General features: G+C 39.2%; 1 protein-coding gene across 1 annotated transcript in view; it reads left to right on the top strand.

The window, feature by feature from the left end:
• Positions 1–6,738: 6,738 nt before the first annotated feature.
• The window catches only part of ptch1 (patched 1), a 50,484-nt gene continuing 29,965 nt past the window's right edge, over positions 6,739–27,257 (top strand). The window contains exons 1-7 of the mRNA XM_026270065.1: positions 6,739–7,656; positions 9,168–9,360; positions 22,637–22,826; positions 23,039–23,108; positions 23,221–23,312; positions 26,227–26,425; positions 26,586–26,707. Of these exons, the coding sequence (XP_026125850.1) occupies positions 7,489–7,656; positions 9,168–9,360; positions 22,637–22,826; positions 23,039–23,108; positions 23,221–23,312; positions 26,227–26,425; positions 26,586–26,707 (1,034 nt within the window). The 5' untranslated portion in view covers positions 6,739–7,488. The remainder of the gene's footprint in view (positions 7,657–9,167; positions 9,361–22,636; positions 22,827–23,038; positions 23,109–23,220; positions 23,313–26,226; positions 26,426–26,585; positions 26,708–27,257) is intronic.

The following is a 27,257-nucleotide window of genomic DNA, read 5'->3' as shown; positions in this document are numbered from 1 at the left end:
TTTTGCCCAATCCCTTCCGCCCTTTGCAAGTTGCATGTTACTCCTTTCTTATCACGTAGATTTCTATTGAAAAGACTTGATTTTATCGGTGAACTTTTGGTGAAGAATGGTAACGGAAAATTCACTAAACAGCTGTAATGAAGCAAGCGCAGCTATTCAGTTAATATTGGGGTTGAGCGGTGGAGCGAGTGGACCAGAGCAAACATTTGAAATGTATTACAGTGTGTACTGAGCTTCATGCTTCATTGAGAGTGGGACTGATAGTGGACCAGAAAAAGCCTTCAGAGAGTGTGTGAAAAATTTGTGAAATGTTAGACTTAATGCAAATATCAAGCAAAAAAAAAAAAGAAAAAAAAAGAGGGTTTTCTGGTTTTAGGTTAAAAAAACACATTATTTTACACATACTGTACATTATTGTTTCTCTTCTAAACCCCACCTTTCTGAAAGCGAGGTGTGCTCTGATTGGCCAGCTATATCCATCAACATCGTGTGACCTAAATTACTTAACAATTGTTTGGGTGACTTTTATGACACGTTTATGATGTTTCGTGTTGTTTTTAAGCTTGAAATCTTTTTTTTTTTTTTTTTTAGTTTGAAATCTTGCTCGATTCAAAACTAGAGTCATACAAGTTTGGATTCACAAGAAGGTGAGTAAATGATGATGAGAAAAGTTTCGCAATGTAATGAAACTTTATTTTTGACAAATATTATACAGTAAACCACTTTTTATTTTAACTTATGGTGCATAAATGTGCATGAGAACAATAGAACTAAAACATCTCCTAGGGCATAAGATCCTTCATCTGCCCTCCATATTGTGGCAGTGTTATTTGACATTCTGCAAATGAGTTTTTGCAGACATGTTATACAAACCTTGCTGTTATGTGAGTACAGTTTATTGTAACAAAAGAAGGAAAAAGGAAGGCAGTAGATTTTCAGTCACATCAAACAAACTTTCAACATTCAACATTTACCCCATGTCTTTCTGCATTCATATTTCATTCTGAAAATTAATAGGCTTTGGCTAAAAGGAAGCAAAGCATACTCTTATAATGTGTGATATACAACAGCATGGTCTTATTGTCAGAAATCTCCATCAGGATATCACCCTGCAGGTTCCTGGTCCCTGCAGACCTGCAACTGGACCTCAACATCTGCACCACACCCCTTCTCTCCTCTCAACCCATCACTCGATCAGTAAGTGATGTGTTTTTCCCAAATTATTTCATAAGTGCTAACAGGCTCTTAGAGTCACCAGCAATTGTGTGCTGTAGAAAGAAGGTTGTAAATCTACAAGGCAAGCACTGATTGGACCTCAAAACAACTTTTGTGTATAAACACCACACATTTGAAAGCCAGTGGGAGAGGTTTGCATTGTATACTTGACATTTTATAAAACGGTGTGATGAAGGGATAGGAACAGAGTTCATAGCAAAGACATCTAAATAACGAATGCGGTATTTTGCTCATGCTTTGTCCCAGAGTGTATAATCCAAGCATGGCCTGTGGTAAATGACTACAGATGTCTCTCTGTCACATGTCAAAAGCGATAGTAAACATGATGAATAATAAGTCAGAGCATGAAAACATCAGATTTGATTTAACATCAGGACATCGACGTAGTCTCATACACTCATAAATGCCAATGATGCATACAGCTCTCTTTCAAGTTGCAAGTCTTACATTTTTGGTGCTGGCCTGCATATTAAGTACATAACCATAAATGATGTCACATCAGTGACAGTTTGCATAGCTGATGTGTAAAACAGATAGCTTATGTAATATTGGCAGCATCCGGACAGTGAGATTTAGTTTAGAATAATACAATTAGTTAGGGAAAAAGATCTCTGTCAAGAGACTGCAATACAAACCTGTCCGCACAGATTCTACAATAAATAAAGGTTTCTCTATAAAGACAGTACGCCTCTGAGAAGCTCAATCAGCTGCCGAGCTTTGTATATGTAAAACTTTTTTGCCTAAATAACTATGATGCAGCCAATGAATTCACATATATTACAGCCAGCTGTGTTTACTTTATAATTGCCAATCTGAAAATGCTTCAAGGAACAGAGGGTCTTTTAGGGCTCGGAGCCACAGAGTTGCGCGCAAGCTGTAGGTACTTGCGGAGAGCCACGCTGTCATATAATTCACTGTAAAATTGACTCTGTTTTTGGAGAGTATTTAGTTTTTGCAGCAAATTGCCTGCAGCGATTTACTATGAACTGATCAATTGTAATACGTTTGAAGAAATAGTTTGATGAAAATTTGCTGAAATTATACTCACGGCCATCCAAGATGTAAATGAGTTTGTTTGTTCATCAGAAAAGGTTTGGAGAAATTTTGCATTACATCACTTGCTCACCAGTGGATCCTCTTCAGTGAATGGGTGCCGTCAGAATGAGAGTCCAAACAGAGCTGAAAAAAGCACAGCTCCTCTCCTTATGAAGTTAAAAAGGAGAGTTCGTAATAAAAAAAATGTTAATACAAAGACGTTTAACTTCAAACTGTTGAGTCCTCTTCCAAAAAAGAAATCTCGGCTGAAGTAGGAGAGAAATATGCACAGCTCAAGCACCGTTTACAAGCCACAATAGTCCAAAAAAAACACAGACAGGCAACTGAGATCGGCTTGATTTGAGAAAGGGTAAATAATTTAATGAGATAATAAAAAGAAAAACTGAGTTGATCTTTATCATTATAGGGTGGTTGTGTACACAAACTGCCAACACACATTTCAGTTCAAACAACTTGTAAAAATGCATGTGGCATCAGATGACCCCTTTAAACACCATAATGGATTTACTAACAAACACACAGCTTTTCACTTCACAAGACTGTAATTGATGGACTGGAGTCATGTGGATTATTGTGATGTTTTTATCAGCTGTTTGAACTCTCATTCTGACGGCACCCATTCACTTCTGTGAATCCATTGGTGAGCAAGTGATGTAATGGTTTATTTCATCAAATCTGCTTAGATAAAGAAACCAACTTACTATTTGTACATCTTTGATGGCTTGAGTAACTTGAGTAAAATTCCTGCAAATGATTTTTTTGGCCAAACTATTTCTTTAATACAGTCTTCATTAGATTATTCAACCATCAGGCACTCTTTTGGCAGATATGACCATGCGTTGTTATGTATAGTAAAGCAAATCAGTTTTTAATATTCTGTCCCTATGGATGAGATGAAAGTCCGTAGAGTGGGACACACCTCACAGCCATGATGCAAGGACCTCTCATTGGGTATAGAAATATACTTTGTAATTAGTTCATAAATCTGTGACCTTTTGTGTGCCTGGACGCTGTGGAATTACTCACATGATAATGAGAATGGAATAATTAATTCACTGAGGGTCTTGTCAGTTTTTAGTCACTTTCAGTATCACATTTGCCCCTATCATGGTTAATTTTTGTCAATAATGTTTCACAAATAAAGGCTATATGACATTTTAATTTACATTATCCCCAAATGAATTCTGAAGATAATGGTTCTAGAAATTAAACATTTGTTATTACATTTAAATCACACAAAAATATGCAATGTAAAACATTTCCACCACTGAAAACATCCAGCCTTCCCACTAAGGTAAATAGGCAGTTTTTCTGAAGTGCTCTCCTTTCTCTAGTGTCACACTGATTATACAAGAGCCACACAATCGCAGAGGAAATTGGAGAGTAAACACTGGCAGAGAAGTGCTCAGAGCTGTCAAACACATCTATGTGATTGAGCACAACTGTGTGCTATAGAGTAAACACTGGAAAAGTCATGGGTACATCGCTGTAGTGGGAACCATGGCAAACTACAGGACTGTTGGGAGAGATTGAGTGAAACATAGTGCTCAGGACAGATCATATAGCTCAGAGAATCCAGCAGAGGAAGTTAATGATTAATAGTCCAGTTTTTTTTTCCTTTCTGGAGGAAAATAATATGGCTGGAATAATTTCCTGATGGTGGAAATGGATTCTTCATAACGATGTATCTTATTTTTGTACTAATGTCCAGGTTTTCCTCCCATAGTCTCCTAAACTGATGACTTCCACCAATAATTGTTCACTGTACAAGCCCGATTCCAAAAGTTCGGACACTGTACAAATTTTGAGTAAAAAAGGAATGGAATAATTTCCAAATCTCATAAACGTATATTTTATTCACAATAGAATATAACATATCAAATGTTGAAAGTGAGAAATTTTGAAATGTCATGCAAAATATTGGCACATTTTGGATTTCATGAGAGCTACACATTCCAAAAAAGTTGGGACAGGTAGCAATAAGAGGCCAGAAAATGTACATATAAGGACCATTTTGCAACTTATAAGGTCAACTGGCAACATGATCGGGCATAAAAAGAGCCTCTGTGAGTGGCAGGGTCTCTCAGAAGTCAAGATGGGCAGAGGATCACCAATTCCCCCAATGGTGCGGTGAAAAATAGTGGAGCAATTTCAGAAAGGAGTTTCTCAGAGAATAATTGCAAAGAGGTTGAAGTTATCATCATCTACAGTGCATAATATCATCCAAAGATTCAGAGAATCTGGAACAATCTCTGTGTGTAAGGGTCAAGGCCGGAAAACCATACTGGATGCCCATGATCTTCAGGCCCTTAGATGGCACTGCATCACATACAGGAATGCTACTGTAATGGAAATCACAACATGGGCTCAGGAATACTTCCAGAAAACATTGTCGGTGAACACAATACACCGTGACATTCACTGTTGCCGGCTAAAACTCTATAGGTCAAAAAAGAAGCAATATCTAAACATGATCCAGAAGCGCAGGCGTTTTCTCCAGGCCAAGGATCATTTAAAATGGACTGTGGCACAGTGGAAAACTGTTCTGTGGTCAGACGAATCAAAATTTGAAGTTCTTTTTGGAAAACTGGGACACCATGTGATCCGAACTACAGAGGACAAGGCCAACCCAAGTTGTTATCAGCCCTCAGTTCAGAAGCCTGCATCTCTGATGGTATGGGGTTGCATGAGTGCATGTGGCATGGACAGCTTACACATCTGGAAAGGCACCATCAATGCTGAAAGGTATATCCAAGTTTTAGAACAACATATGCTCCCATCCAGACAACGTCTCTTTCAGGGAAGACCTTGCATTTTCCAACATGACAATGCCAGACCACATACTGCATCAATTACAACATCATGGCTGCGTAGAAGAGGGATCTGGGTACTGAAATGACCAGCCTGCAGTCCAGATCTTTCACCCATAGAAAACATTTGGTGCATCATAAAGAGGAAGATGCGACAAAGAAGACCTAAGGTAGTTAAGCAACTAGAAGCCTGTATTAGACAAGAATGGGACAACATTCCTATTCCTAAACTTGAGCAACTTGTCTCCTCAGTCCCCAGACGTTAGCAGACTGTTATAAAAAGAAGAGGGGATGCCACACAGTGGTAAACATGGCCTTGTTCCAACTTTTTTTAGATGTGTTGATGCCATGAAATTTTCTCAATTTAAACATTTGATATGTCATCTATTTTGTACTCTTAATAATAAAATATTGAAATTTGAAACTTCCACATCATTGCATTCTGTTTTTATTCACAATTTGTACAGTGTCCCAATTTTTTTGGAAACGGGTTTGTATTTTTATATGTGTGATATGCATAGTATAAAACCTGCCATATTCACACGATACACTTGATGAAAAAGGGCAGCAAGACAAGGAATTCCCATGTTTTGGCACTGACTTGTTCACAACTGTAATCCACCTGTGCACTATAAAGACAACTCTCATTAATTGCATTTTCCTTTGCCCTGTAGCCAGGAGCCAGTGCTCTCAGTACGGCCAATATCCAAACTGCCCAGCTGGGAATGGGAAAGGGAAGTCAATACAAGTGAACTACACAATTACTTACAGTTCTTGTCTACAACTTGGCACAGTTGGTAAATATAATTGATTGTAATAATGTTTCATGTATTTTGCATTCTTGTAGCTCAAAGAGTAGAGCAAGACGTTACACCAAGGTTATGGGTTTGATTGCCAGGGAATGCATGAACCGATAAAATTAGGTAATATCTTCAATGAAGTGTTGATCGCTTAGAATAACAGTGTCAGCCAAATGTAAAATTCATGTTTAATGTATTTTTGCTTTATGAAAACAAGTAGAATGTTATGCACACAAAAGGGTGTAAAATTCATATTAGCTATCCAAAAAAATATGTAATCTAGGTGGCGCTCTATTCATGTTTATGTAAAAGTAAAATGTTCAAAAACTGTCTCTACAACTAATCAGAACTATTAAAATTTTACTAAATGAAATTAATGAAATTATATAAACCATTGCCTTGCTAAATATGGCCACAACTCTACAAAACAATTTATCGGTGAAGAGAACAACAGATCTTTAATGGACTGAAAATGATGTTTGCATGACAAATGTTTGCGTGATTTTAAAGGCTATTTGTTGGTATAAGTTCTTGCAATAACGAAGAATCTTCTGAATTTATGTTGTGCAAGAGAGAGAGCAAGAAAAGAAAGCATAAAAGAAAGCAAAACAGCCAAATTAAACTATGAGAAAACAAGAAAGAAGAGCTAAAGAAATAATCACAAAATAAAAGAAAGAAAAAAAATAAAAGGTAAAGAAACGAACAAGAAAAGAAAAAGTAATCAAGAAAGAAAGAAATATAAATGAAAAGAAGAAGAAAGAAAGAAAGGCAAACAAAAAGCAAAGAAACAGACTAGAAAAAAATAACAAAGAAAGAAAGAAAAGAAAAGAAAAGAAAAGAAAAGACACAAGTGGAAAAGTGTTGTGTTGCCCCTGCCCCAGAAACGGCTCGTCTGTGTTTTTCTTCTCTTGGAGGTTTGTTCTGGCTCTTGGACGCGGCTCGAGTCGGACCCAGCGCTCGGACTCTGTAGAAAGTGGGCTTTGCTTCTTTAAGACTCCCCTGAAGTCTGAGATGCACACACGAGGGCTCGCTGCTTGGGTGGTCTCTCTACTTTGGTGAGCTGTTGCTAAGCAGCTAATAATAGTCGTGTTTGCTGAGTAATTTTTGCCCTTCTGGAACCAATCAGAGTCCAGGAACCCCAGCCCTCTGACAGCCCCGGAGGCGGGATTTCGAGTGGCTTTGCCACGCCCCTCCTCCTCTGTCTCCGAATGGATAGTGATCTTTTTTCACATCTATTGAATCTCTCAGAGATCGCCTTGTCGCGCGGCCTGAGGAGGGACCACATAGAGCACAGAATGCTTCAGCCAGCGAGGGATCGACGTTTCCACAGCATCCACTTCGCCTTCTGATATCGCGGACTTTCCAGCGGACGGCGTGAAAGTGGGGAATTGTTGGAGACCTCCAGATTCGCGAAATGTTGGAATGGAAGGCGCAGACTCTGACTCGCCGTCTCAAACAGGAGTATGAAGTGCTTCGCGGATCTGGGATCAACGAGAGACAAACTTGGTTTTCTTCGGATATCACTAAACGCTCGCGGGGAAATACACTAGCGCGGATAACGAGACGTTCGGCGCAGACTTTGCAACATGGCCTCGGCTGTTAATGTGTCCTCCGAGCAGGAAAACAGAGACCCCGATCGGCCGAGGTTAACGCGGAGAAATAGGGGCAACTATCGGACCGCCGCGGCGGATTTGGAGTATTTGCAGCGGCCGAGCTATTGCGATGCCGCCTTTGCATTGGAGCAGATTTCAGAGGTGCTTTTATGTTTGCTTCGTTTGTTGGGAATGCTCTGACAAAGTGCTCAACTTTAGTGAAGTCGCTAGGTAACGGGATAGCCACTGCACCGATGGGGGTGTCTATGCGGGAAGCAACCTGTAGCCGCTCGAGGGGTTCGCTGCGTTAGTTCCCCGCTATTCCCATCTGTCGCGATTCAGTAATCGTAACGCAACTGTCAGACGAGAAGCTGAGTTGGGAATGTGAAGGAAGGGTCTAAAGTTTTGTTAGTGATGTTGGCCCTAGATGATTGAAGCCCCCTCATATATGATCTACACGGGGAGTAGTTTTCGTCCCGTACTGCTCAGTGTCGATCCATGTGGCTGCCCTCTTCCGTTCACAAATATTGTCGTAACTCCCTATGTGATGGCTGCAGCACTTCCCAAATCACCTCGCATCGCGTCCCTTCAGCAATGCGACCCACGTGCATCCCCGATATTGCATGGCTTTGGACATTGTAACCTGTTTCCCTGATACAGTGTCTAAAGGATGCAGTCTGACACATTGCAGCAAGACTCAGATTTAAGTTTAGTTTATGCGTGGAAGACTCAATTGAATTATACTGTTTGAAAGCCGAGAGAATGGCACGAGTAGTATGGAAAGCCGTTTTAACATTTAGTCACTGGAATCAAGTGGAATTTATTTTTGTTAGCTACTAATAATTATTTGTTACTAGGAAGTCATATTTTTTCAGTTTCTTTAGTAATAATTGTTTGTCAGTTAGTAGTCATCATTCTTTGCTTCTAGTCACAATCCAAAATAATGACAAATAACAATCTTATTGTTATTGGTGACATTTGCCATTACATTTTTTGGGGAATCTGTGGTTCAAACATGATGGTTGATTTTTATGTACTATATAAGCCAGCTTTTTTTTAGCACTTATTTGTAAGACACTTACATCTGTCTGATTCTAATAACATTACAAGACTGATTGTGCCTTTTTGATTGTCATATGTAATTACCAGCCATAACAGCTACTCAGTAACTAAAGAATAAATACTTGCAACTAATGAATAGTTACAATTAATACTGGAATAGATACTAATCTGAAGTTGGAGTTGGAGAATTCAAATTTGCCAAACAAACAACTTATTGCAAAGGACTAAGTATTACTAGTATCTAATAAATAGTTATTACTTGTGACACTGGAAAAGTTATTATTGGGTTATTTACTGGTAATTAAAAATAAATACTTGAAATAAATAATTGTTAAAATGGCTTGCCACAGAAATAAATCGCGCTTGAAAGTGTGTAGAGGCTACGTTTGAAGACTTTGGTGTTTATACAGAACTCTAGTTGTTTAATACATTTCAAGTAATTATTTTCAAAGAAAGAAAAAAGTTTATTCCTTATAATACAGTTATTTAAACCCAACTTTAGCTTATTTTCTGCAGGTTATTCGAAAAACCATGACTATTCAATGATGGAATTGAGTTTAATCTTTCTAATAAGGTGATGAGTTTAATATTTGCTCTCTCTTGTCTTGTAGGGGAAGGCGACTGGGAGGAAAGCGCCGCTGTGGTTGAGAGCAAAGTTTCAAAGACTTTTGTTTAAGCTTGGCTGTTACATACAAAAGAACTGCGGAAAGTTTTTAGTTGTGGGCCTTTTAATATTCGGAGCTTTTGCTGTTGGCTTAAGGGCAGCTAATCTGGAGACGGACGTGGAGAAACTCTGGGTAGAAGGTAAGAAGCTGTTTTCCTTGTACTTTAAGCCTTTCTAATACGTTTTCCCCGCAAGTGTAATCTAAAGGCAGACCCGAAGCAGTGGATGAGGTAGGGGTCTGTCATGTAAGCTGAAGGAATTGTTTATTGTATAGAAATCTGGCAGAAATCCAGACTAAACGTGAAAAGAATGTTTTTCGCTTCGAATTTGCCTCACGCGCACGAACGCAGTGTGTTTATGGAACCCGATAGCGCGCGCGCGCCGAATGTTTCCAAGTTCGATACATCAGTGGATATATGATTTAGAGAGCAATGTGAGTGTTTTTTAACACGAATAGCCGCCATTTTGTGAGTGTGTGCGAGTAAGTGTGTGTGTCTGCCTCCAAGCAGTTGAATCTGATCCGCGCTGCTCACAGAGCCTGTGTGTGGTCCTGTTTTGGACAGCGTTCAACTTTCCAAAAAGATTTGTCTCAGAGTTTCAGTAGGAACCGAGCGAACTGCAGGCAGAAACGTGCACCCAGACCCGACACAGACTACTGCACACAGGCAGCTAGAAGAAAGTTTAAAAGAAAGTTGTTTTATTTATGAATAAGTCAGTTGTGTGAAGTCGGGGCCGTAGTGTGGGTGGTGATTTTTTAAGGGGGAGGGGCAAACAGGCCGTTTTGCTTTGATCTACATTCCTGAAGTTTAAAGAACCTTTGATAAGACCATGGATGATATGAGGGCTTTCCTTTTAGATTGTTTTGCAGTCATTATTTTTATATTATGTTAGTATAATTGGATGAGTTGGCTTTTAGTGTATTTTGGACTGTAAATACATGTTATGTTTATCCAGGGCTGATATTAAAGTCAGTGGTGTGTGGTAGATTTATGAAACGAGGAGACAGTCACTTCTCTGTTTTTGTGTATTAAACATACTTTACATTTTTACACTTTTTTATGTCTGATTTAGTTGTAGATCACTGTTTCAAGTCGAAAGAAGTGATGTTTGAGTGGTTGAGCAATTTATTCTGTAACTGGTTTATGAATCCACACCATTTTGACCAATTCAGTGCTATTTGCCAACCTTATTGAGCACGATAGGTGGCTGTTGTAATGATAATGTTGTTATAATAGACTGATTGTCAACAGTAATTGACCTATCATAATAAGGCACATCCTGTCATGTGACTTTTCCCAGTATTTTTCAGTTAGCCCCCAAGAAACATTATTACCTTATAGAAATGAGATTGATATTGCTTTTTTATACTGTTACGTAACTGCTAATTTATTATGTCCTCACAGTTTTATTTAAGGAGGCACTGCTTCCCTTGGAGAAAATGTCCTTGATGAGTTGTTTTTTAAAAGCTGCATTTCTGCATTTTTGAACTGGGAAGGGAATCGTTTTATTGGCTTTATTATGATCTCGCTGGCCTCTCTTTTTCTTTTCTTTTTTTACTTTACTGATTTGCCCTTGAGCAGACCCTTTTTCATCCAAAGCAACTTAAATGACAATAGCTGTGGTTCCAGTCCCCCTGGAGCACCTTAAGTGATTGCTCAAGGCTTCTTTGGTAATGGAGCAGGTGCCAGATCTCTGAGATTTTTTTGGTCAACTCTACATGAGACTCATCTTGGAACCCTTATGCAGTAGCAGCCTATATGCTTAAACCTCAGTCTGCTCCTCGGGCAAGAAACCTTTGCATTTATTCTGAGTACATCATGTAGTGGAGTGTCTGAAATCTTAAGTAATATTCTCAGTATAGTCATTTCTGTGTGAATCTTATCACAAACACCTCGCTAACCCAGAGCCTTATCCTCTCTGCAGTTTTATCTCTGTCGCTCACTTCCACACTTCCTTTCCAAGAAGCGCAGGAGGTTTGCAGATGAAGTATGACAGTCGGTTATTGGACACACACTCACTCACACCTCAGTTGTTCCCATGTCGAAAGCACATGACAGCTTCCAGATGCAGTAACATTGAGATCTGTTTGTTTAGATTAAACTCCACAGCTGAGAGATAGATTCGTTTAGGCCAGGTTCTGCGCTGGGAGATGTCGGCCCAGCGTCCATTAGGATGCATGTTTATGTTTCGTTTGGATCAGTCTTTTGCTAGCGACCTCCATGTGACCCTTCGTTGAAGCTCTTGTCTCTTACTCTCCCTTAAGTTCAGCTTGAATGGGATTCAGTGTGATCTCATGTTGGCTTTCATCACTTGCCATTGAGGTCTGTTACGCTCCAACCATTATAATTAGTTTGGTTGCTCTACAGATTTTCGGCGTTACATGATTGATGTAGATAATGTAGTCTTAGCTTTCGAGTCACTGGCTGAATCCTCGTGCTGATCTGATATGAATGTAGCTTTGATGTTTTGTAGACTAAAGTTTGGAATTGTGGACATTTGTGGACCTCTAGCAAACGTCTTCAGGTTTGTGCAGAAAGAGTTATAATTATATTTCTATGTACTTATTTTATAAATAAATAAATATTCAATATATATATTTAAATATAAAAAAACAAAATATAAAAAACCTTTTTTTAATGTAGATTAAACGAGTAGCCATCTTTTTTTGTTTTCAAAATCACAGGCTCCAGGTTTAAAAAAAAAAAAAAATACCAGCACCACCTGAACTTAATTAAAACAGTTTCACGTAAACATTCGCCTTCCTGTACGCCTTCCCCTTCTGGCTTTTGTGAGGGTCCGCTCTTGCAGTGAAATCATTGAAATATCAGTGTTTGGGTTGTCTAATTCTCTCGTGTGGGGGGTAGCATGAGCCTCTTGGTCACAGGGCTTCGTCCCTTAGGACCTGAGGTCATAGAGTGGAGACTCCACTATTTAAAAGCTCATCTGATACTGGCTACATGACCTGGGTGTAGAGTGAGGGGTTCCAGCTAACGCCAGTGATGATGAGAGAAGGTTTACTACTACGCTAGCCTTCCTGTGGAAAAGGAGTGATCGATTCAAAGGTAATAAATGAGTAATTTAGCCAGCAATATTGTTATTTTTATACACCCAGCAGGGGGCAGTGTGAATTTATTAGATTTGTGATCAATTTGCAGTTAATATGGAAGATGTGTAACTTGGGTTAATTTTTATTTTTTATTTTAATCAGTTGTTTGTCTTTTTAGTGCCGATTTGATGTTAACTTTTTCAAGTTTTTCACTGTGTTCTGTGAGTAGAGCCATTTAATTCTCTCTGCAGGTGTTCACTCTTTTAAATTGTTTCATTTGAGGTGAACTGTTGGCTGAAAATGCCTTTGCATTCGACTGGTGTGGACATATTGACAAACTTCCCCTGGTTTCCCGGTGAAACATTAGGACAGTTAAGCGTTAGCAGTATGGAGGGGTGTATAACCTGAAGTTCATGGTGGGAAGAAGTCCTCATTTAATATGAAGGAAGCGGCTGAAGAATGTGGCCTCCCTGCACTGTGGTGAAGAGATGGGGATCTAGTGGAATTCTCCCTGTTTGGATGTGCTCAGGAAGGCTTGGACACACATGGCTGAATTGTAAGGGATGTATGTGGAGCCCTGAGGGCTTTCAGGGGTTTGAAGTTTGAACTAGGTTTCTTCTTTCTAAGATCGGAGAACTGGGGTCTGTGTGCCTGCCTTAAAACCTTAGTACTTCATGTAAAAATATTGTGGAGATAGCAATAGAACTAACAATTATGAAAACAGTTAAAAAGCAACTGTGATGGCTAATATAAATTACATTTAGATGGACTAGATTTCTACATTTTGTGGAAAACTGCTACAGTGCTGAAGTGTTGTTGAGGATTCCCAGGGTGTTGCTGTATGGTTGGTATTCAGGTATTCTGATTGGCTGCTAGGGTCTTCTACATGATTTCCAGTAGGGCTGAAATGATTAGTTGACATTATTGGCAAGAAAAAAATGTAGCCTAGACAAAAATTAGTCGGTTGATCTATTATGACCAACCTGTCCAATAGGTCATTTGTCCAAATCCCTGAAATACGGACTATCAGATCGTATACTACAGTTGCGCCCCTATCGGCAACAGGACATTTTCATATTAATGTTTTGTACTATTTTATTTGCACTATAATTTGGGTTTTGTGTAGCTCAGTTGGTAGAGTATTGCTTTATGTAATCATGCAGTCATGGGTTTGATCCCAGAGAACACACATGCTCATAAAATGTATATGCTCTATAAATCATAATTTTGCATGATTTCTGTGAAGGATAGGTTTAGGGATGGGGTTATGTAAGGTCATTCGATCGAATAAGCCACCTAGTAAAATATGTACAAATTACTGTGAGATCGGTAATGATGTTTGATTGGTAATGAAAAAACAGCAGTTAAGAAAGCATCTGATCATAGCGATATATGTTTGCACCAGCTCTCCAATCAGCACTTCAGTCATGTCACAACACATTTATGACACTTTATACAGCATATATATATATATATATAAATTTTAAACATTTTATTCAATAGATTGCTTTAAAGTAAGCAGTGGTAAAAAATACTTCATTAACATGATAGTTTGATTTGCATGGATTAATGCTTGATCTGGCTTAGGACTGTTTTGATTTTTAAGATAGATAATGCTGTGAATAAAATATTATTTCCAAAAATAAAATGCCTGATCACTTCCCTTAATTTTGTTCCATATCCATATGGCTTGCATAAGAAGATTTAAGGCAGAATGATACATCAGTAAGTTACATTTGTATGCATTTAATTAAATGGTGAATTTCTCTTTCTGTCTTCTTGTTTTGTGTGCCAAATATATTTTTGTATCGTAAAAAACAATTATGTTTGCTAAGTGGAAACAGCGACGTTCTCAAATGAAGCTCTATGGGATTTTTGCCTGTTTTCTCCACCAGGTGAAATTTGTAAGTCTGATTGCTTAGAAAAGTAAAAGTGCAGTGTATTTTAAACAGTCTATGAAAACTGAGGGACCTATTCATTTTGGTAACACATAAGATGACAGTTTAAAGATATTTACTATCACAGTTCCCCAATAAATGTTTGATGGTAGTATTTTGGCAGTTGACTGTACAAAAGTCACCACCATAAAGTTAGGGTGCTATTGTTAAATATGTGGCTGCTAGGGTGTTCTGGGTGGTTGCTCAGTGGATACTGTGAAATTCTGGTTCCTGTATGGCTCAAGTGCTTTCTCAAATGTAACTCTATGTGACTTTTGAGTTTTTTTCACCAAGTGGAAGTTGTGAGTCTGATCACTTAGAAACACAAAAGTGCGCTTCTAAACAATCCACACCATTTGAGATGCCATTCATGTCTATAGCACAAATGCTGTTGTACGAAGCACATGCAGTTTGTTTAATACTTAGAATTTTTTCAGACATACATCTGATTATCATATATTACACTGTCTGTAAATCATGATTTCCTAGCGGCAACCTTGACAGTTTTAAAACTGACGCAAGTGTGGGGAAGACAGATACAAATAGGTCAACTCCCATCCACAACCGGCATCCTGACAGCCCTCCAATTCCTGTGTTTATATTCTGCATACCTCCACTCCATGTTATTCAAAAAACAGAGACACTGAAATGACGGAAAAGACTTACGCACGCTCTCTCTCCCTCTCTCTCTCACTTTCTCTGACTCCCCTTCGCCTCTCTTTTCTTCCGAATGGTTTCGCTACACTTCAGCCCCCCCCGTTCCGTGCTCCTCTCACTGACACCCCCCTCCTCCACCCACCTTCACTTGGGAGTCCAGCCCTGGGATGCCAGATGTATTACAGAGTGAAGCGCAGCAATGTAAACACAGAGTCCTGCCATGGATGCCGGGTGGTCCGGCCCTCCCCCTCTCCACCCTCCCTCTCTCTGTGGCCGAGGGGCGGAGGAGTTCAGCGAAAGAGAGTGAGAGGGGGAGGGGAGCGTAGTAGCTGAAGTGTTATTTGTGTTTTGGCTAGAACAGCCGTTTTTTTGCAATCTGCTGTTTCAGTTAAAGCTTCGTACTTATGGGCCAGGATGCTACAAAGTCATACTTAGTCCCACACCTAGACCAATTTAAATTCCGTTTTTTGGGAATGAATTTGTGAACTTGTGGTGAAAAGTGAAACTTAAAAACATGCTTGATGTAAGCTGCAAGAAGTTTTCGCTATCATGTTTTGTTGTCAACCAAGAGGGATTTTTCGATTTTTTTTAAATAGCACATAAGACCATCATGGAAATGATTAGTTCATTTGTTGCCGTTGTTAATTAACGTATTAGTTCATTTAGATTAGCGGTGGTTATTCCACAGACTCCTGAAATCAGCCAGTCAGAAAGCTCTATTCTAGAAAGCAATGTAATAATAAGTGATGCATTTATTTTAAAACCCTGGCTAACTGGAAATGTCCCAGTGATATCTTATTTTGCCAAAACTCACCAAATGTTTGGGTAGGTGCACGCACAGTACCACCCCCCAACCTTGAGCTTGCACCAACCCACACACACACTTTTCCCCATGCTTTTTGTTGCAGTGCGATCCAGTTCATTTGAATAGTTTTTTCTTAAAGAGAAGGGACTTGAATGAAGCCAGCAACGTGGAAAAATCTACCCATTCAGGCCCCTCTGAATGTACATCTCTGGATTGCAGTAAGCTGTATTTGTAGGCAGTGGACTGCTAAATACATCCATTTTACGTGGGGCAGATCTGGACAGGTGATTAGCATAATTAGAGGAGAGCTGGCCATACATATGGTAATGCAGTGTGGAGTAAATGGCAGCTGCGGTGTAAAATTTGTGTCAGGGGTCGAACAAGCTGCTCGGGGGCATTGTGCTACAGCTGCGGGTCAGGGACTCTCTCTCTTCTCCTCACTTTTTCTTTTTCTCCCACTTTAACTTTCCCTCTTTCCCACCATTGGTTTCTTTCTGCGAAAGGCGGAAAAGTGAAGTATGGTGAAGATCAACGTATGGAGCCATTACAACTCTATTTACGGATATGTTACCTATTTGTTTCGCTATTAAAATTGGAGTGTAGAAACAGCAACTTTTTTTTCCCCTGAACCCCCCGATTTTCTTTGTACGAATGAAATGCATTGGTTTAGATGCGAGAGTGCCGGTTGGTGGTATGTCGAAGCCGTCTGCCATTGACTGGCCTGTTTGCAGTGTGCTGCGGTTTGTTCTTAGAGTTGAGCGGGCTGTGCGAGGGAGAGAGTTCATGCTGTATGACCCTGTGAAGAAACTTCCGTGCGACCACAGGGGGTCTCTCTGGGTTGGAGTCTAATCCAGCTAATCCCGCCTGCAACACAGTCATAAAAAGTGCCTCCCAGTGCCGGCATTACCACACAGAGCCCCTTCCTTCAACCCCCCCACCTAAAAAAGCTGCTATAAGCCACACCATCCCATCACGGTGCGACCCCAGCAACCATTCCTCCCGGCCATCCAGCCGCGTGATTGGCGTAGTCGGCGGGATGAAGTGGTGGGCGGTAAGGGAGCTTGCAGTAGTGTGGAGTTATGTCATGATCTTGAAGGGATTGGAAGCAGTGGTTTTGGCGTGGTGGAGGGGGGTTGTGGGTGGGGTATTTCTTTTGTTCCAAACCCCTCACACCCCTCTGAAACGGCCACTCAAAAGCCACTCTGCAGCTGAATGGCGAGAATAGTATTGCGCCGCTTGAAAACTCAGGGCATTGGGAGAGTCCTTCCAATGGCAGCTCCCCCTGTTTGTGAAAAGGAGGTTCAAGGGTTAATGTTATGCAACAAACTGAATGGGCCCAGTGGAGGCACCAACACACACTGACATTCACACCAGATTCACTGGCTGCCATGCTGCTCCGCACCCCTTACACACCTGTGGGTTGTAGTCAAATATGGAAATTTTGCAACATATTAGTTAGGGAAAAATATAATCTGTAAATATTTTTGTGATTTGTTTATAAGTGTCTTAGCTACTGCACCAACTTTCTATCATTTTGCTGTGTTGCCTTTTGTTTTGCTGTGATTAATTTTTTTTTGCTTCAGGATATATACAAATAATCAGCTGCAAATTTTTACAGCTTTTCTTGCGGAACATCTGATCAGATGAGCAGTTAATTCTTATGTTCCTAGAGATCAATATCCTTATTATTGTTGTTTTTTGTTTTGTTATTATTCATAATTAAAATTTATAATGTTGTAATAATAATTCTTTTAAATTATTGTAATTATAAATTCTGTAAAGAAATTATACATTTTTATTAGAGCTGTCAAATGATTAATCGCGATTAATCGCAATCAAAATAAAAGTTTTTTGTTAATACGCTATGTGTGTGTAATGTGTAAGGCTGAAACGATTCCTCGAGTAACTCGATTACAAAAAATGATTGAGGCAAATTCCTCTGCCTCACAGCCTCTTTTAATTTATTTTAAATCACACGTCAGGTTCTTTCGCAATGATTTTTTTAATGTGACTCAACGCATTTACGTCACCCACAAAGTGGAAGGAGACACAGGCACTTAGTCCGAAATCGCAAACTGCAAGGAGTCGGTAGAGATTTGATTTGAGGGCGAGGGCAAACGTAAATATAACGTCGTGGCGTGTGTCCATTGCAAGATAGAGCTGGCATACCACAACTAGGGCCCTATGATTTCTGCGATGCAGAAAACGCAGAGGGAATCACGGAATCCAGTCATAAAAACGGAATTTACAGTTAAACGCGGAATGGCACGGAATTTGCCAAATTTTGAATTAATTAATCAAAAATAGGTCATTGCACTTACATCAAATCACGATATGGACTAATATCTGTAAATATTAAGCTGGAACAGTCTATTTAAATATGAATCCTGCAAGTTCTGCGTGTCTGTGTTAATGAATGGAGCAGAAGTGCGTCTTCATTCATTAAACACAAGGAAGCGCGCATGAAGCTTGCGGTGAATTCAGCGTCTGCTGTCTGTCTAAATATGGACGTGAACACATGAACAACATCTACAGAACTGCTCTGATAGTCACTTTATGAGCATTTGACCATTTGATTTGAGTAAAACTAGCGTCACATCACAAACATGGAACTGTTAAGGTACGTCAACCCGTCAAAATAAAAGTCCGGTTAAAGACTATTGTTGGCACTTAAATGCACTTAATTCATCTGTCAACTTTCTTGTCATTGTTCACAGTACAAGTACAGACAGAGAAACAATGGGTAATAATTAAATGTTTATTTTTGATGTATGCATTGCATTCTATGCATTTAAAAAATAAAATAAAAAAAATTCTAAAGAAGGAAACTTAGTTGTTCATTTTAAAGAGGCCCTCCGTGACCATCACAAGACCCGGGAGTCTATTTTTCTCTTGCAAAATTAATATTGCACTTTAATTAAGCAAAAATACATTTTATCCGATTACTCGATTAATCGATGGAATTTTTGGTAGAATCCTCTATTATTAAAATATTCGATATCTACAACCCTAGTAATGTGTATATTTATTATATATATATATATATATAAATACACACACATACAGTATAATTAGAAAATATTCACATGTATTTACGTGCATAAACGTTTTTGATAATTTTTTTTCATGAAAGGTGCTTTCATTAACAAATATTTTGAATTTGTATACTGTACGTTGTCATGCATTCTGTCACACTGTGTTAGACATGACTGTTTTGACTGATTCATAGATTGAGTTGTTCAAAATGGATTTCAAGTCTGTTTCATGAATCCTTTTGGCTTGTTCATAAAAAATTATATTATGCTATTAAGAACTGGTTCTAAAGTCCTTAGCCTAATGTTTTTTTTTTATTGATTAGCACATATGGTTCAATATTGTGCCCTAGAAGATTGTATTTCTCACAATTTCCATCTCTCTGCAGTTGTAATTTATCTACACCTTTCCTTGTTGATGCAGTTCATGGCCTTTTTCTCAAGATTTGATCTCCAGGATTAAACATTTCGTGCTGGTTTTTTAAAGAGCTTTAAACACACCTGCAGTCATGTTTGACTGAATTGACCTCTTGTTCCCTGTCATTCTTTCTGTCGCACACATTTTCTTTTGGTGTTCATTTCACACCTGAGGCAAGGCCATTTCTGACCCCAGAACCTGTGCAAGAGGTGTTGAATTCTCCAGGGTTCAGATTGTAATATGACGTTTCCAACAATAGTGAAGCCTTTCTCTGTGAAGTGTCCGACACTGGTTGTTATAGTTCCTTCCTGTTGCCTCTGTGGGTCTTGACGTACATCAGTGAAGCCATTCATGATGTAAAGGTGACCTAGTTCATGTTAATCCAGAGTGGAGACTTTTCTGATTGAAAAGCTGACATCTGAGGTTGTTTCATCTCCAAAACATGTTGGAGTTCCCAGGGCCTCACAATCAGGAACATGCTAAGCTTGTTTGGGATCCAATCATCCTGGTCCCAATAATCATGTTGAAGTAAAGCTCAGGCTCGCTTGAAGCTGCAATTAATGAGGGATATTATAAACAAGCCTCAAAACAAGATCAGATGTACATTTGGGCCCAAGTAAAAAGAAATTCTTTGGATTTCCATAATGCTTCTAGACATTTCCCTCCTTCTCAGCCTTTTTCACAGGCTGGGTGGTCTGCCCTGAGAAAAAAAGCATGGTTATTTTCAACTTTAATACAATTACAACGGTTTGAAAATATTCAATGTATGTCTGTCTCGTGAGTTGAAAACCATTGTTAAATTGGATTATTGCTTATAAGTTGTTACAGATTGTTTTACATAGCCCTTCCCCCCGGTGCTGGAGTAGGCTAATGAGAAAAAGATATTTTCTTGCTTTAGTTACCAAGCGTGATAGATGTTTCTGTATTTTTGAAGTTTAAGTGGTTTTGAGGGAAGGAAAAAAAAAACAGTCAAAAAAGATGAATTGATGCGAATTTGTTTTATTTTTTTGTTGTTTAATGCTTGTTTATACTGCGTGAAATTGAGACCATTCTCACATATGTTTAGATTGTGGAAAAATTGTGAAAAGCCTAAGTCTTGTAGCCACACACAACTAGGTGGAAGAGTACTTTGAAACCTGCAAGTATAAGTTCTTAAGAAAACATTGAAAATCACTAACATATGATTCTGACTTCATTTTTCTTTGTTCGTGTCACTGTAAATGTGCTGCAAAAGTAGAGAGTGCACTCTTAAAGTTGTTGCCTTGTAGTTCAAGGTCACACAATCCGTTTTCATTGGGTTCTACAAAATAATATTTTCAAAATTTCTCTTGTTACAGTTTGTTTTGCATGTGTATTCAACAACGCAGCTACCACCATTAAAATAATCCATGTGACATCAATGGTTCAACCTTAATTTTATGAAGATACAAAAATAGCCTACTTTTTGTGTGCAAAGAAAACAAAAAACAAAGACTACCCAACAATTTCCTCTCTTCCGTGTCAGTATTTGACGTACGTACACCAGAAAACCATGAAGCGAGGTAGTTCCACTGTCTATGGAGGATCAGAAAGCTCTTGGAGTTCATCTTAAAATCTAAATTTGTCTTCCGAAGATGAACGAAGGTCTTACAGGTTTGGAACGACAGAATTTTTGGGTAAACTATCCCTTTAACCTTTGTGATACACTTTCTGAAATATACTGAAAATGTACCTCAATATGGAAAAAGCCAACGTGTAAAACGTGTTAAATGTAGTTTAAGTGTTAACATCTAACTAGATACTATGTCTATTTTAATGGCACCTACTTTTTTTTTTTCTTGCGCCAATTGCGAACAACTCCTGTAAAGTTGTAAAAAACAGGACTATCCCTTGTAAATCACAAGCAAAGCTTTCACCTTTGTGGATATTCCTTCAGAATATCTTCTCCGCAGGATAGTTTTTAGTGAAATATGGTTGAATTTACCATCAGTGCTTCAAAGTCTGACAGTTGACCATGAATGAACCCTCCTCCCTGCTTCAACATCTCAAAGGAGCTTCAGAATCACTCAACCTGCCGTCCAAAACACACCACACCAGTAGATGACTTTCTTGATTACGTTACGAGGTATTGGCCGATTACCTGTCTGCGACTATACAATTACCCGGTTCAGAATAACTGTGAAGTCCTTGTGAACCGTGTTGCCCGCTTTCTAGAGTGCTTGATCCTTGAAATGGAGAAGTCTTCTATTCTCGGAGGTCAGGTAGAGAGCGCGTGAAGAATCGCCAGCTTTGAGAGTCAGGCTTGGACGGTGTTCAGCAGGACGCTTTGAAAGGCTGCTTTTGTAGCTGTGAGGGCTCGCTGTTCCTGTGCAGAACTTAGGTGTGCCACACAACGACTCCACTGCCCGAGCGCAATAAAGCAGTTGAGCGCTTACACACAGACGCTTGCAGACGCACTTGCTCGCACACTCGTAACTCATAGGCCTGGATCTGAAGGCTGTTAAGAAGAAGACTGCAGGTGTTAAAGGGTGTACTGAAAGGCATTTTGAAGTCGAGTTAACAGGACATATGGGAGCCTGTACATGTGTTAGCGTTTCCTTTCATCAAGGCTGGAAGATATGATTGATTATCATGAAACTGTGCTTGACCCCGTGTGGCAGCAGAAGTTATGACTGACATTTTATCATGCTGCTTTGTTTATTGTGGGGCTTTCAGCTGCTTTTTTTATGTTAACAAGTAAATAAATGAGTGAATAAATAAATATAAATAATATACACTCATTGTTCCCCGCCACATGTGAGTTGTTGCTTGATAAATTGAATGTGATGAGCTAAAAAGACTGGTTACTGCAAATAAATACGGAGAAAATATGTATGCATGCAGCTTATTTTACAACTAGTGTCATCTGGGTTGACAAACAAATGACATCTTCGGAACACAAATGAAGATATTTTTGATGACTTCCGAGAGCTCCACTCATAGACAGCAAGGATCCTTACATGATCAAGGTCCAGAGACGTAGCAAAGAGATTGTTAAAATTATCCATGTGACAGCCGTGGTACAACCGTAATTTTACGAAGTTATGAGAATAATTATTGTGCACAAGTTAACAAAAATAACGACTTTATTCAACAATTTGTCTCCTCCGTGCCACCCTGTAGTAGTGCCATTTTGGCGAGTATCACATAAGTAAACAACACATGCAACGTATGTACGCGGATATGTTGTTTACGTTCAGATCAAAGCATAAGCCGCGCATGGTGCTGCCGACACAGAACAGAACAAATTTGTGTTCCGAAGATGAACGAAGGTCTTACAGGTTTAAACAAAATGAGGGTTATTAATGACAGAATTCTCATTTTTGGGTGAACTATGCCTTTAAGCTGTAGAGTTTGAAGCAATGTTTAATGCTGCATTTATTCCCTCTTTTCTCCATATTATTTCCCATTACCTCTTAAATCTGCTAATAAATAAAAGTACTAAAAGGTTATGGAACATCATCTGAAAGTCTTCTTCATCATTCTTCTCCTCGGTTTCATAGTGGGCGGCAGGGTGAATCAGGAACTCAAGTACACGCGGCAGAAGATCGGAGAGGAGGCCATGTTTAGTCCTCAGCTCATGATACAGACGCCACGACAGGAAGGTGCTGACATTCTGACCGTAGAGGCGCTCAAGCAGCACCTCGACTCTGCCATGAAGGCCAGCCGAGTGCACGTTTACATGTACAACAGGTAACAGCACACCAGCTTCTGAAGAGCTATTTCTTTTTGAGTAACTGATGAATAACATATCCTTGGAATTTCCTGTCAACCAAAATTATAGGTTTACATTTGGGAAAGTGTGTTTTTCTTTAAGTCCTGTAACTGGTCACTATTTCTTTTAAGTTTTCTGCTTTAATGGTAGTCCACAAAATTATAGTCCATCTCATTTCTGCTGTTTCCAGGCAATGGAAATTGGAAGATTTATGCTACAAATCAGGAGAACTTGTTACAGAAACTCATATTGTGGACCAGGTAAGAAAAAAATGTTACAGTATATTTTCAGATCCATGTTTTAGTAGAAATGTTAAACTTCAGAGGATGACCTCTAAGGGCTGGTGACAGTAATGGCGCATTATTTGTTTAGATTATAGAGAAACTCTACCCATGTCTGATCATCACTCCTCTAGACTGCTTCTGGGAAGGTGCTAAGCTACATTCGGGAACGGTCTACCTCCCGTAAGTTGCTCACACCTTTCTGTATTTGCTTGGAGCCTGTAATGTTTGATCCTGTCTTTTCTGGGATTTGACGTCAAGTTGATTTGCCAGAAGGGCCATTTTCATACACTAAACGTTTCACTGACATGTCCTTCCTGTGAATAGAGCCATGTTGAAAACCAATAAACAAGTAAAATACATTTTTAGGAAAACGTTTTTCCTTCCAATCAAGAGAGATGGTGAAAGGAGGATTTGACAGTGTTTATTTGATAAATTAACTCTTTATGGGTAATTTGTTTAAAAATCATATTCAGGCAAGATTTTTAATGCGATTTAAGTCATTTTTACTCACCTATATGAGTTAAACAGAAACCATCAGAAAATGGCTAAAACCACTTGCCCTATGCATTCATGAAGGATGTTTGAATATTGAATCAAGTTCTGTTTGCACTTCTCTGTTCGTTTAATTTAATGATTATATAATTCTCTTTTTTTACAAATTAGACAAATACATATGTTTTTCCATGAAGAAATAATTAAATGAATCATGAATAAATATCGTGCTAAGTGGTGCTCCTGTGGTGTTTTCTGAAGGCCTTCATTGTGATGGCGAACTGCTCAAAGCCTCACACAATTGTTCCACTTCTGCTGCTAATGGCTTCTTGCAACAGTTACACTCGGTAGACAACCACCAAGTCTGCAAAAGTTTTTCTACCCTCCCTCTCTCCCTCTATCATGGATGGTAAATAAGGATTTTACTGTGTTCTGGTTGGGGGACTTGGAATAATGACTCAAGCCTGGTTAGGCACATACAATGTGGTCTGAACCACTGCAGGCCTGCCAGAAGAGAAAGAGAGTGGGGCGAACAGAAGGAAACACATACAGAAAAAAGGAAAGAATGAAAGAAAGAGCGAGAAATGAGAGAAAGATGGTGCAGGGATGGAAAGGCGGAGCGGGTTTGACAGAGGGCGGCTTAGAGAGTCAGTCGGTGGCGTGGTGAACTCGGTGAGAGGAAGGCCATATGAGGATAGAGTCAAGCGTACGGGCGGGATGGGAGCCCGGGTGAAGACGCGGCAAGAGAAGGAGGCTGCTGAAAAAACCAACTGAAGTATGGGAGGTTCGCGAAACTGCTGCGTTGGGCTGTTAGTTGTGGGGAGATGCCAGGCCCTGAGCGGGATCACCCGGCACAGCAGTATAATTAGAGGGGATAAAGATCAGATGAGCGGATTGATTCCATTTTCTCAAAGCTGTTATTATGGAGGCAGGCTGAAATCCAATCCCAACTACATTAGTGCTGCCACCGCTGTGACGTGCAGCATCCATCAATCCCTAAGCCTTCGACATTCCATCCAGTCACCCTTCATCCGCTCCCCGTAGTTATGCCCAACCACTTAAAGCACATCCAACATCCCATAAGCAGGGCTCAGTTTGTGCTTCTCCTTCATGGTTAAACATACAATACCCATCAAAAGTTTAGGGTCAGTCAGATTAATAAAGAAATTTTTTTTTTGCCATTTTTGGCACGGAGACACAAATGACATTCCCAAATTAAAACTTTCTGACTACATACATAATCGACGTATTTTCTCAAAGCGGACACTTCAAAGTTTACTGTTCAAGAATCAGAATTACTCAGACTGTTATGATGATAGAGATATATAAGCACAAACATAAAAACAAAAATACAAATGTTAAGAATATATATTTAAATGTATAAAAAATGATGTCGCTGTGGTAAATGTTTTTAGAAACACGATAACGGTAAAGCCATAAGTCTACTAAAGCTTCATTCCAAATCTGAGGACATTATCTCTAAAACTGTGCATTTTATGAAACATTTTCTAAGATTATGTAATATGTGTTTTTAGAGAAGGCTAATAAAAAGCTAATAAAAAAATTCTGGCCCTCTGTAAGCTCTCTTGTGTGCTGTCACTTCCCCATTCATGAAGCCATTGTTCTCATGCAACGAGCCTTACACACCTCCGCCAGGCATGGGACATAATCATTTCTCCTTTGTCATTATTCTTTTGTTTTATTCAGGCAGTATTAGCCTTTATTCTAGCATTACAAGCCACTTCGCTTCGATCCAAATATACATTTAGCGGCCTGTTATCAAAAGTCTTTCTAAAAAAATTAAACAAAACATTTTCTTGTGACCTTACGTCAGTTATCATGAAGCATAATTGCACCTGTTCTGCAGCTATACAGATGTACGGATGTACAATGCAACATGTACGGGTTTATTATTTTGCACTACTGACAATTACTTAATTAATGTCACTACAATGTTTTATCAAACAGTGGTCAAATATAGAAGCTAGAGTCTTTAATCTTTCTCATGATGCACAGTTTGTCCAGATCAATTAAGCGTGTGATGTTTTAATGTGCTGTGGAAGTCAAACATCAATATTCTTGGGCCGTCGCCAATCTTTGAACACTTAGGGGTTAATACTTCTATTCTGCAAGGACTTCAAAAACTGATCAAAATTGACATTAAGAAGATTTAGATTCCAAATAAATGCTGTTCCTTTGACCTACCACAGAAAAAATTAAGCAGCACAACTGTTTTCAATATTGACAATAGTAAGAAATGTATCTTTAGCACCAAATCAGCATATTATTATGATTTCTGAAGGATCGTGTGACACTGAAGACTAGAGCAATAAATAGCTGCTAAAAGGAATACATTACATTTTTAAATATTCAAAATAGAAAACATGCAGCGTTGGTGAGTGCCACTTTTTAAAAACATTTGAATTGTAGCAGATCAACATCAGGTTTACAACAATGGACCAGTCCTAATAAATTTGGGATAATGCAAGAGTACTCAGATTATGCATTAGAATTAGTCTATGGGAGTTAATCCACCTGTTTTTAATGCTATAACATGTGCTGTGTGAACATCCCACAATAAATTAGTTGCTTTTCCCTAAAGCGGCAAAGACACATTGCAATGGACCAATTTCGATCCGATCGGATTCATTGCTGGGCTGAAGATGATGAAGTATCAGGTGGACAGCTGGGAGGAGATACTGGTCAAAGCAGAGGTGGGCCATGGCTATATGGACCGCCCCTGCCTGAATCCCACGGACCCCGACTGCCCATTGTCAGCTCCCAACAAGAACACGACACGGGTGAGTTCAGCAGATAAGGGATGACATATCTGAAAATCATTTACAAGTATTTTTTTTTTTTTTTTTAAGTCATAGGCTGCAGATAAAGATTCACTCATTAAATCAATGTTGTTTTGCATCTCGCGCGTGTCTCTGATTTACCATCTGTCAAATTCTTAAGCCTTTTGACGTGGCTGGTGTTCTGACGGGTGGCTGCTATGGGCTTTCCAAAAAGTACATGCACTGGCAGGAGGAGCTTATCGTAGGTGGGACCAAGAAGAACGACAGTGGCAAACTTCTGAGGTAAGAGAAAACTTTGAGATTTAAACATTGAATGGATTCATGTTTTTTTTTACTTGTAATGGGAAGAAATCATTCTGAAAACCATAGAAGAGAGAGAAAGGCAAAAATGAAGTGTGTCTTTAAGTTTGTCACAGTTTGACATTTTTTGGGCATTGGGTGGCAGTGGATAAATGATCACTTTGTCTTTCCCTCTCTCGTATGCACTCACACATACACTGTGAGGTTTGTTTTTTGTTTCTTGCTTGGCAAGTTGTAATAATTAGTAAACTGCATATTAGTATTCATTCCCACAGACTGAAAGAAGCCCACACCTTTACTCTAAGAGCAAAACATTTTTCCCCAGACCTCTTTAGACTTGAGAGGGGATAGAATTCAGCATCCTCATTATGAAAGAATGTTACTATACGTCCCAAAAATGTTAATACACAACAGTGCTGGTGGCGGAAAATATTCTCTAGTGGCTCTGGAATCATCCGCTGTGATTTCTAGGAATCGTTTCACTCTGAAAACTGTGGTTTTCTGAAAAGAGAAAGCCAAGGGTTTTTCTTTC

The sequence above is a fragment of the Carassius auratus genome, chromosome 8 (genome assembly GCF_003368295.1).
Source record: "Carassius auratus strain Wakin chromosome 8, ASM336829v1, whole genome shotgun sequence".
NCBI classification, from domain to species: Eukaryota; Metazoa; Chordata; class Actinopteri; order Cypriniformes; family Cyprinidae; genus Carassius; species Carassius auratus.
This window is presented reverse-complemented; position numbering and strand designations above follow the sequence as displayed.